Source organism: Fulmarus glacialis, unplaced genomic scaffold (genome assembly GCF_000690835.1).
Source record: "Fulmarus glacialis isolate BGI_N327 unplaced genomic scaffold, ASM69083v1 scaffold18594, whole genome shotgun sequence".
Lineage (NCBI taxonomy): Eukaryota > Metazoa > Chordata > Aves > Procellariiformes > Procellariidae > Fulmarus > Fulmarus glacialis.
In genome coordinates, this window is record NW_009210104.1 from 1,529 (window position 1) to 13,014 (window position 11,486).

Below are 11,486 nucleotides of genomic sequence, written 5' to 3' on the forward strand. Positions count from 1 at the left end.
AACTGCCCCCTCCGGTAGCGTCTTCCACTGCCTGACATCATCCACGAACGGTGAGTGCTCCCCGGCGACCAGGGCTGTTGCTGCCCGTCGCTTTTATTCTCCTCCGCGGACTTATGAAATCAAGGAGGGTTTGCCTCCTTGTGCAGGTTATTTGTGATTCCCTCTTGCTTTTCCTTGCACCCCCCTGAAGTTGTTCCCTCACACCCCTTCCCCTTGCCTCCTCTGCTCTGTCCCCAGATGGAGGGGCAGGGATCCACCGTGTTCCTGGTGTCCTGGTGGGGTGACACAGGGCTGGCTCAGCAGCGGGGGGATTGCTCCCCCCCCCGCGCTTATCAGTCCCTGAAGTTGTGATGGGGCTTAGCATGGGTACTAGACCCAATACTCATTGCTCTGCCCTGCTGCCCTCGAGCTGTGGGGCAGCTCCTGGCAGCATCGCGGTGGGGTGTTCAGCACATTCCGCCGCAGTGGAGGTGACCGGCTTGAGTGCTTTTTGGTCATCTGCTGTTATTAGCCCATTTTGATTACACTTGGATGTATAAACGCGAGGTAGTCCTTGGAGCAGGACTCACTGGGCGCCCATCGCCCTGCTGGGGCCATTTTTGGCATGCCTCCCTCTTGCTCTGGTTGTGAGGGCGTGTTAAAGATGCACGTGGTGCCCCGAGGACAGCCTGTCCCCTGCCTAGAAAGCTGCCCTGTTTTTTGCTGCTGTGACAGGCTGAGTTTTTGGGCACGCTCCTCGCCCTATGGTTCGCTACCGAGCACCGCGCATGGGATGTGCTGAGCCCTCAGGCTCCGCCTCATCCCACTGCTGAAATGGCTCCTGTGGCATCTGCACATCTGGGGTGGCTGAAGAGCCACCTCTGGACTAAGCTGGGTGAAGGCTGATGTCATGCTGGGTGACATCACCCGGTGAGGTGTTTGCTGAGGTCAGCAGGGGAGGAGTGCTTGCTAAGATGCCGTGACGCAGTGTTTCCAGGGCATCTAGAACCAATAACATGAAATCTGTGCTCAGGGAGTCAGGCAACCCCGTGCCTCAGTTTCCCCAGAAAACAGGGCTAATGCCGGTGGTGCTGTGCCCAGCATTTGTTTTCAGTTAGCCTGGTTTTTGCTTTCCTGTGGAAACAGATTCTCCCAGTGAAACCAGTTGTGAATCATAGCAATGTCGCTGGGAGCACAGTCACACTACGCTGGAAACATGGTCCTGGCGTAGGAGCAAACCAATGCCACGTGGTCTTGGCAAAGAGGGAACGGTCGCAGTGGAGAGAGCACTGAAAGCTTTCAAAGGGTCTTGTGGTGATGGGACACCGTCAGAGGTTTTTGGAGATTCGGGTCACCCTAATCCCCAGCCTGCTGGGAGCAAAACACTCGTGGGTACCCCACGTGGGGAGGTGGATGCTGATGCTCACTCTCCCTCTCATCTTCCTTGCGCGGAAAGCAGCGGCGTGTTTCTTCAGCAGCGTTTCCCTGCTTGGCCCCAGGGTCCGGTTTCGGTGGGAGCGAAGCCACGGCTGCCGGTCTCTGCTGACGCCTGGTGGTGTCCGGGCCGGCCGGGAAGCGGCTGGACCCTGTCCCCGTCGAGGAGCCTTCTGGAGCCATGTCCTTCATCAGCAGTTGGCTGGTGCTGGCTATCTGCAGCGTAGGCAAGCCGCTTCATGGCCATTCATGCGTGCTCCAAAACTGCTGACTTTGCGCTTTGAAATAAAAGGCAGCGATTGCCCACCCCCTCCCCGGAGTCCCAGAGCCGAGGGCTGTAAAGCCTCCCCAAATCTGTTGCTTTTCCTACCTGCACTGCTTTTTCGGGGTGTTTGCAGGATGCTGCGTGTCGGGGAGTTGTCAGTGTTGAGAGGGGCTTGTCCAAAATGCGGTTGGGATGGTCTCCTCCACGTCTGACTGACCTGCTGGGTGTTGCGAGTCTATATTGCTGTGTTCCCAGAAGCTGCTCCAAGAGGGGCTTCCCTCTGGATCCTTTCAGTGATGAATTTTTATCATTAAAGAGGCTATATTCAAGATGGCCCTGCTACAAATGTGGTCAGGCAGCTGAGCTTGGCTGATAAGGTGCCCCGGTGGGTTGCTGTTTGAGTAGAGGTGCGTTGTGCTCAAGTCTTAAAGAGCTCTCTGACAGCTCTTATTTATATGAAGGCTCTGCTCTGGCATCAGGAAAAGGGGGTTTTGCTTGGGCAAAAGCTTCTGCTCCCTCCATCTCCACGGTCTTCATGTGGTGGGACCCTGGCTGCAGGATCCAGAGCTCACCGGTGCTGTAGGAACCCAAAATCAAAAGATATTTTCTAGGCTTATGCAAGGCTTTTAAAATCTGTTTGTAAAAACAGAATAAAAATACCACTCAGCATCCTTTCTGGTGGATCCCTGCACCCTCCCTCCCCGCTGCCCGTCTCCGAGCCCCTTGGTCCCACCGCCCCTGTGCTGCCAGGGGAGCTGCGCTCCGCCACGTATTGGATAGTGGGGACACGGGACAAGGGTGCTGTGGCAGGGCCACCTCTGAGGCTCATCCCCTGCCTGGTTCTTGTTATGCTCCTCATATTCTTTTTGCTAAGAATATGCTTACTTTCAAAAATATGAAAGATCCTATACCAAATACCGCAAACTGTTCTCATTTAAATCTCTTTCAAAACATAGGCTGTGCATGCTACGCTGGGTTGTAGAAAGTCTTAAGAATTTGTTTCTCTGTGCCTGTTGCCAAGGACGGTGCTTAACGGTTAATCGCAGAGTGCCAAGGTCTGCTCTGGGCTAAGAGGAAGAAATCCTCGTTCGGGAATTTTGGCAGAACTTGGTCTTTACGTAGAGGCAGTTTTTCCTCTGGCCGTCGCAGTGGCCGCTGTAGTGCAGTTATTTCTTCTTCTCTTTTTGAAAAGGAGTGGTGCTCAGTACTCGGAATATGTGGAATTCGGTAGGGCTGGGTCTCGGGTTTTCAGCACGGATGGGGGCTTTGGGGGGGTTTGCCGTGGCACTGGGGTGGTGGGTTTGTTGTGCTGTGATGCTCCCCTTGGTCTCAGCAGGGTGAGGATGGATGAAGCCTCCTCTCGCCCACTGTCCTGCCGCACAGGGACCCTTTTGTTTAGATGACCGTTATTTGGATGCCCAACGAGAAGCTAAACTTGCTAAAACTAGATGCCAGCAAGATTTGCTTGCGTTTAACCCTGGGGCAGGTTTGGGACCGTGCTCCTAATCTTATAGATTATCCTGTGGGTATTGAATAAGCAGCAAAAGAACCCAAGGGTTGACCGCAGGAGGACTGTAGGACCGTGGCTCCGCGGGACATTAGCAAACCTTGGGCGCAGGATGGAATTGGCCTCGGTGGGGGCTGAGCTCCCACCTCCCACATTCCTCTCGGCAGGGCTCGAACCCCCTGCGTATGTGAGGGCTGAGCGGTCCTGATGGATGCGAGAACAGGGAGGGAGGAGGAAACGCCGGGTCGGGGGCAGATGCCCACTTCTTCGCCTTTTACAACTGCCTGCTTGTTGCTTTGATTTCTGCGTTTGCTTGTTAGATAATGATTTTTTTTTTTTCCCGAGAGGCCGAGAACTATGGAAAAAATCTTGCAATCTTTGCTTCGTTTGCTCTGTCAGACATTCCTGGAAAAGACTTATCTCAAGAATTCAGCTCTGAATCCCAGAATTGTGCGTCGGCACAGCTGCGCGCCAGCCCCCAGCTGTGTGATCCCACTGCAGACACGGGGCACATGGCTGGACCCGAGCCGCTCAAGTGCTCTTAAGTAGATTCCACCCTAAATTTCCAGACAGCGATCTTTTTTTCCTCCAAAAATGGCCTTTTCTTTCCACAACGGAATTTTTTATGCAGGCAAGAAGATTTTTTTCTGCTCCTTTCTACTGCTTTTGCTCTGATTTTGGTGGGAATGCTGAATGTGGGGAAGCAATGGGAACCTCCGTGGAGATCCCTACATCCTTCTCTAACGTCAGGAGACAATTTTCCTGTTTTCTTCTTACAGTTTCTCCTGTTGCTGCTCTGTGGCTTTCTCACGACCGGCTTGTTCACAGGCAGGCTGGTGTTTTCTGGCTTTTTTAAAGGGAAAAGAAAACCCCAAACCTTGGGAAATGCACAGGCTGCCAATCCGCATGATTACTAAGTGCCGTTGGCCGTATGATGCACCTGCTAATTTGCTGATGTGATGGCCACAAGCAAAGCCCAGGTGGGTCCTCCAGGAGCAGAGATCTGCCCTGGACCTCCCGGGCGGGCAGGGATGCACCTCCCCTCGATGGGGCAGGCACAGCTATGCACCAGGGTATTGCCCTGCTCTTCTGCACACTGACCTTCCCTCTTCCAGAGCCCCTTTGCTCTGGCAGACGGGACCCTAAGCAGCATTGCTGGTGCTTGAAATGCATTTTCTTTGCGCTGGAAGAGGCAGGAAAGATCTTTGTCCTTGGCACGAGGCAGGGGCATCTGTGCCCTGACCCATCAGCTGTTCCTAGGAGGAATTGTGCTGCTGCTTCTCCACTTTAAAATGCATAACAGAAACATCTGAACATGTTGCTTTTGCTCTGTCTGCCCCTCCAGAGTGGCTTTGCTGCCCTTATTCTTTCAAACTCTTTCTTCCAGCAATGCTGGACTCACATAAGATAGAAAAGGTATGGAGAGATGGAGGATGTAATCCTTAACTTGATGTAATCCTTTTTGTGGCTGAAAATGATGTTGCAAGGGTTCATTGAAGCCCTGCACCGAGGTAAATTATTTCTCAATGTCTAATTCCATTATTGAGAGTGAGTATAAAATATCTCAACAAAAAGAGATGGGGGCAAATTCCCCTCCAGCCCACTGGAAGAGCCAAGACTGCACCAAGTGGATCAAGACTTGGAGAATTGGTCACTGGTGAGGGGACACTTCCTAGAGCAGGAGGGTGAGATGGAGACGATAGTCCAGTCACCCCTGCAAATTAGAAGTTCAAAGATTTAAAGATTCAAAGATTTTAAAAATGGTTTCAGCTATTTATTGAATGCTGAAGTAACCTTCCACCCTTACGCTGAGTCTGCGGGCACAGCGCTGTTGTAGCCTTTTGCTTTATTTCTGCTGGGCAGCTGCAAACTAGCAAGAAATTACCCATATTTAAGGATGCTGAGTCTGTTGTAATGAAGCCCTGCAGTAAATACTGGACGGCCTGTATGTATATTAACGCACAGCCTTTATGCTTGAAGTTCTAGCCATCAGCTGGCCCCATTCAGCTTAGGGACTACAGGTAGAGATTCCTTGATTTGGGGACATCTCTGGTCCTTCGGGGTCTTTGCAGTTTGCAGCAGAGTAGCAAAGAGCCAGCTTTTAATCTCAGCAGTTTGTGGGTCCGGGGCATCCACTTTGCCATTAATGATAGATAACGTTGGCCTAACTTGGGCAGGGTTGAACCCCTCTCTGCCAGCTTCTGGGTGACTGTAACTTGTTGTCTAAAATAGTTGTCTAAAATAAACTGTGGGGTATTCCAAGAGAATATTTTGTATTTCGGATCAGTTTCTGCCATAACCATGTTGCGTGCGATATGAAAGGGATTTCCTCTGCTTCAAACCAGGCTTTTATTGTTGCTTGTTCTTCTTACAAAGAGCATCTGATAAGAAGAGGTAGGGAACTAGTGCTGTTTTTTTCTCAGCTGCTCCAGAGCTCTTTGGCTCCCTTGTTTCTGTGTAAGGAGGGGGGTCAGTCAGCCTTCCCTGCTGGGTGGGGGAGTTTGGCTCATGGAAGAGGAGCAAAAGGGAGGAAGAAGGCAACATGTGGGCAAACGATGACTGCAAAACCAGAAGAATGGGTGGGGGAGTCCACTGTAGAGTGCAGTGCTGGAAAACCCTTAACCCAACATTTTTTTGTCCTTGATGAGACTCTTGGGTGTCCCCGGAGCCACAGGCTGAGCGTAGCCCAGCAGCATGCCTGTGGGTCAGGGCATCACCGCTCACCATCCCTGCTCCTGGTGCCTGGACTTGAAATAAGTGGGAGTTGGTACCTAAGCTCTTTGGAGGACCTGAAATGATGTATCTACCACCTCAGCTCGCTCTCACACACAAGCCAAAAGGAGGTCAGAGCCACCACGCTGAGGGTCTTGGAGAAGAGCCGGCTCGGGCATCATGGAGCTGTTGGAAGGTGTTTTTCATGGTGCCAGCAGCTTTCTGCTGCCTCAGCAGCATCAGAGGTTGCCTCTGTGGGATGTGAGCTTTGATGGTCAATGGGACGGCTGCTGCGGCCTCATGGCAAAACCGCTCACGTTTGAATGTGGCAGCTCTGGAGAGCTATGGACTTCCTGGCCTCAGGGACTTCTTGGATGGAGCTTCGAGGAGAAGTCAAAAGGGAGGACAGCAGAGAGGAAAAGAGGACAAGAGGAGAAAAGAGGGCTTTGAGGGTTTCATCTCCTTCTGAAGGGAGCTACAGAAAAGGACCAAGAAGTCTTGGCAGGAATTGCAGCACTGTGTTCATTCGCTGCCTCCCGGCAGCCCCGGTGTTTCCCACCTGCTCATCCCCTGGCCCTTACAAATACCTCAGGAGCTCTTTAAAATCCCCCTTTTCTGGTGGGATTTCCAGGAATACTTCAATCCAGCACCCTGCAGTCCTCTCCAGGGAGTGGACATAGGAGGATAGGAAAGGAGCAACTGTTGGGTGGAAAACCTGCTTTTCCCAGCTTGAGCATCCAACAGCCCAGAGCGCGGCCGGGGAAGGTTTGACCTCGTGCTGGTGGGAGGTCTGGGGCCGAAGCAGAAGAAAGTTGCAATGTCATGGAGCTGTTATTTTCCTTAGGAGAGCTTAGCGGCTCTGCTGGATGTGGCTGACGAACCACGATGCTGTTCTCAACAGGAGAGGTGTTCACTTTGAGCGGTGGGAGCGTGGGTGCTGGCGGGGGGGGTCTGTGCTGTCCAGGAATAGCACGGCAGGTAGCTGAGCTTTTTTGCCTTTCTGGGTTGGTACAGCGAGTTGCCAAGGGGCAGCGGTCTGAAGTTCAGCCCCAGAAAAATGATGCAATTGAGCTAGTTCATCCCTTTTCAACCCTCTTAAGGGGTGTTTGAATGTCAAGGTTTAAAACTGTTGCAAGCCCCAGCACTTGTGATGTGACCGATCCACTTCATGTGAGGGTGCAAGTTGGGTTCAGGTTCTTGATCAGATCTTGAAGCCTGAGAGTCTGCTTTGGAAAAACTCTGCTCAGAAAACGCATCTTTTCCTGGCAGACCTGGGCTTGTACCTTCGTGCCAGTAGATGGATGTGCTGTTCCTGACCCTGCTGATATTTAGTTTGCAGCATTGAAGGAGCAGGTTTTACCATGCAGAGGCGGTCATGAATTTCCTCTCCCTCTAGTTTTGTATATATTATATGCTACAGTTACATCCTTAGTGGATGTTTTCCTCCCGAGAAGTGGTTGCTTTTTAAGTGTACGGTGCGTACGCAGTTTGCAAAGGGAAAGGTATACGTGCAAAATGTTACCATCAGGTGCAGGTCACAGCACACGGGTGTTTTTAATGCATAGCACTAACTTGCTGATGCGATGTCTTACAGCGAGTGTATAAGCTGATTGCTCAAATATGTTTCTTTTCAGTTTGCACTTTATTCTTTCTCCTGGGCTGGGTCAAAAGAGGATAGGGTGTCTATGACAAAGCAGTGAATTAAACCCTGGGGAGCCAATGCTTGTCCTTTAAGGCCCTCTGCTCCTGGCCGAGGGCATGTTTCTGCCTGTCCCGTCAATCCTGCTCAGCTGCAGCCCTTGTCCAGGTACAAAACCTCCCTGCAAGGAGGGCTGGGGCTTTGCTGGAAGGGGTTGGGTTAGTTACTGTCTTTCTGGGGGATTCAGCAGCAATTTCTGCTCTAGGTTTCGATTTCTGCTCTGTTTCAATTTCTGCTCTGGGTTTCTTTCTTTCATGTTAGATTTTAGGGCAGTGAAATGTGGTCTTCAGCATCCTGGGGGTGAAGTCTTTTCCCTGCTGTTATAAGTGGTGATGTGAGCACAGCAGGGCTTGCAGAGCTTTGGAAAATTCTCAAATTTGTTTTGTAAAAACTTCTTACTTCATTTCTGACTGCCTGAAAGGGCTCTAAAAATGCTCCCGATGGGTCCTCTCCGGAAGCGGTTTGCAGGGTGTTATCTGTCCTCTCCACTCTGTTTCCTTTTCTTCCTCCTCCTGAAGAACAAAGATATAAACACAGAGCTGAAGAGATGCAGGAGAAAAATGGAATAACGGACTCGCTGCCCAGGGGAAACCACAAATAACAGTCTGGGAGTAAACAGTGCTGACAGCCCCATGGTACAACTCACGGGGCCCAGACCTCCCTGTAGGAAACTCGCTTTATTTTTAAAAGCCTATAGGTAGGACACAGCGCTTATAGCAAAGGAGTTAAAAGCATACAGAGTTGAGGAGATAGGAATGCTATCTGCAGTTATAGTAGTGTTTTCAAGTGAATTAAGGGCAATTAGCTAGCCTAATACAGCTGAAGTCTGTGGGCAGCTGGGCTTGGATTTAATGGGAATATAGCAGCTTGCACTTGTGGGTTTCTGAGTCATGAGCTGGAGATCCTTCCCCTCGTTTTTACAAAGGAGGCCAATAAAAGTCAGCAAAGGGCTGGATGTGAGCAGGCCCAGAGCTCTGCTCTGTGGGATCGTCTCTTGATTTCCCTGCTCACAAGCTCGTGCGACTGCTGCTCTCTGGCTGCAGCAGAGCAGCACGGCTGGCTGCCGAAACCCCTCTCTCGGTGCCTGCCTTTATAATTCCTCTGACACGGCTCTTTATTACAAGCCCATATAAATCATTCACATTCAGAACCAAAAAAGAGGCACGGGGAGGCGGATGCAATTAAAAGGGCAGCTCAGCTCAGCTTTCCGTCTAGACAGCCTTCTCCTAAAATAACCGGCAGTTGGAGCATCCACCTCCGAGCAGAAAGGGCTCCTCTCCGGGCCGGATCCCATGGCCTTTGAAATCACAAAAGGCTTGGCTTCCTGGGTCCTGGACCAAGCTGCAGGGCTTGGGGCCAGGCAGGCTTTGGCTCCGCTGGTGCATGGAGCTGGACCCAGCTTTAGAGCTCGGGAAAGGGTGAGACAAGAGTTCAACTCCCCAGACCTGGGATGGGAGCCCTTTCTGTGCTGAAGTGTGGAAGGAGATTGCAATTCAGCAGCTGGACACCCTCTAACGATACTTCTCCAACCTCACCTGAGCAATGATTTATGACTTGATTTTTAGCAGCGTTTGAGCTGCTTCATCCCCTCCGTTGCCCGCTGGTTTAGCATGGCCAGAGCTGAAGGGTCAGGTGTGGTCAAGGCAGGAGGGTTTCCCTGCCCGGCCAGCTGAGATGATAGATGAAATATATGGGACATTTTGTGTGCACATCAGTGTGAAAACCATACTGGGATTTCCTGGAAGTGACACCGGTGATAACTGCTCCTTCCTAAAGAACGGCAGCAACGGGTGCACCTGGATGTAAACCTGGCGGCATTGAAACGAGTGAAGCGCAGCAGCTCTTTAGCAGGGCCAGTTAATGCTGCAGAGTAGCAGCATGAAAAGGAGGGGAAGGAAGAAGCGGTCTGCAATGAGCAGAGGCCGCTCTGGGTCGTTTCGGTCTGCTTTGGTGGGCAGGGCCTGAATTTGCTCCATTGCATGTCAGGAGGCAAGATGCGAAGACAAGAGGTAGAATTGATGGTCCAAAGCCAAACACGCCAGACGTTACTAAATTGCACGGGGTGTTCCCCACAGGCATGGATTTGTTGGAAGGTCTCGGGCGTGGAACATCATTGCTGTCCCAGCTGAAGGCTGTACCTCGCTCTCCAGTTCAAATTCCACTCTCACCTCCACGAGTGCAGCTTGCGAGGATTTGGTGGGGAAGCGTCATCGCTTCTCTGGGAGCAGACGCTGCTCTGGGCAGTCCCAAACGGCCTCATTTGCTGCACCAAGTATTGAAGGTTGCTAAGCTGAAGCGTAGCTTTATTTGGAAGTTTTGCTATGTTTCAGCTATTTGCTGCAGAAAGCCGTTTCTTGCAGCGTGTAGCTGGGGGAGAGAGGCTGGTGGGAGTAAAACCGTGGCAGGAACACGGGACTGGGACTGAGACTTCAGTGCTGCCTAATACTCCTCTGTCTGAGGATCCAGCCGCAGATTTTTCTGCCTTTCACTGGATGGTTTGTGCCTCAGTTTACCTGTACCGACTCCTGCCTGGCTTTGGTGGTGAATTAATCAATGTTGCATCCTTAAAGACCTCTCAAGGAAGGCTGCAAATCCTCATTTTGATCTCAAACTTTATAAGGAAAGGGAAAGGCAGAGGCATTTGTGAGCACGGCCCCGTCCCGGTGCGGTGAGGCACTGCCTCTTTCTGTCAAGCTGCAGCAGCTCATGGGATGGAGTGGCATTTTGCTTGTTTATTTATATATTTTTTTTTTACGCGGGGAGTTACACACTCACGAAGCCTGGAAATAGCTGGGCAGTGACTCACGCAGGGGCTGGTTTAACTGGTCTGCTCTGGGAGGCAGCTGCGTTTGGCAGCTGGGGAAGGCTCTTTCCGAAAGGTTTGACTCCACAAGGGCAGAGAGGGTGTTTTCACTCGCTCTGTATTTATTTTACCTCCGAGCTTGGCCAGCTCAGTGTCTCACGGCTTGTTGCACATGGCTTTTGTGTTTCTAGTACAGCGGAACTCCCAGGGCCTGACACGAAGCTGGGGGAGAGGCTTTGTCTTGATTTCTGCAGGCTTCAGATCAGGGCTAATATGTCTGCTCATACTTCATTATAAATGCCCCCTGAGAAAGTGCGTGGCCCTGCAATTCATTTTACCCCAGCACGCTGGACCATGCACGTGTCATCCTAAATCCCAGGCAGCATCATGCGGGTGCTGAGGACTTCGCCAGCCAGTGCGGCGCTGGATGTGGCCACATCTCCCAGCTGTTAAGAAACTTAATGGGAACCATGGGTGGGATGTTGGCATGGGGGATGATGCCGAGGCCACGGGCTGTGGTGGGGGCTCGCGACTGTGGTGCCCGCACTGAGGTTTCTGTCTGTCTGTCTTTCCCCAGAATGGCTGCAGTCTGTCCAAGCGATGATGATCCTCTCCATCATCTTCAGCGTCTTGTCCCTGTTCCTGTTCTTTTGCCAGCTGTTCACGCTCACCAAGGGCGGACGGTTTTACGTTACTGGAATCTTCCAAATCCTTGCTGGTGAGTGGGGGCTGATCGATGGGGCTGTCACTGGTGGGGAAAGGGCTTTCAAGCAGACGGGAGGGTAATGGTGGAAACGAGCATGCTCTTGGGTACCGAAGCAGGAGGGCCACCGAACTGGCTCCTGCATGGCTCAGTGACGGGAAAGGGGGATGAATAATTTGGGTCTGTTGAGGTCTTGCACGTCCCGGGATGGGGTCCGGCTGTCAGGGCACGTTATGCATCCAAGCTCTTCTGCCTTGCCTCATGGAAGGTGCAAGAGGGTTGCTGCCCCGGCCAGGGAGGTTTCGGAGGGGCAGGGTGCCAGACCCACCGAGCCAGGGGCAGGGCTCTGCCGGCGGGCCCCGCCACCTTCTCCCCGCGCCCCGG

General features: G+C 52.1%; 1 protein-coding gene across 1 annotated transcript in view; it reads left to right on the plus strand.

Moving 5' to 3' along the window:
• The first annotated feature begins 6 nt into the window (after positions 1–6).
• Positions 7–11,486, plus strand: part of PMP22 (peripheral myelin protein 22) — a 15,408-nt gene continuing 3,928 nt past the window's right edge. Inside the window, exons 1-2 of the mRNA XM_009577072.1 lie at positions 7–50; positions 10,977–11,117. Of these exons, the coding sequence (XP_009575367.1) occupies positions 11,000–11,117 (118 nt within the window). The 5' untranslated portion in view covers positions 7–50; positions 10,977–10,999. The remainder of the gene's footprint in view (positions 51–10,976; positions 11,118–11,486) is intronic.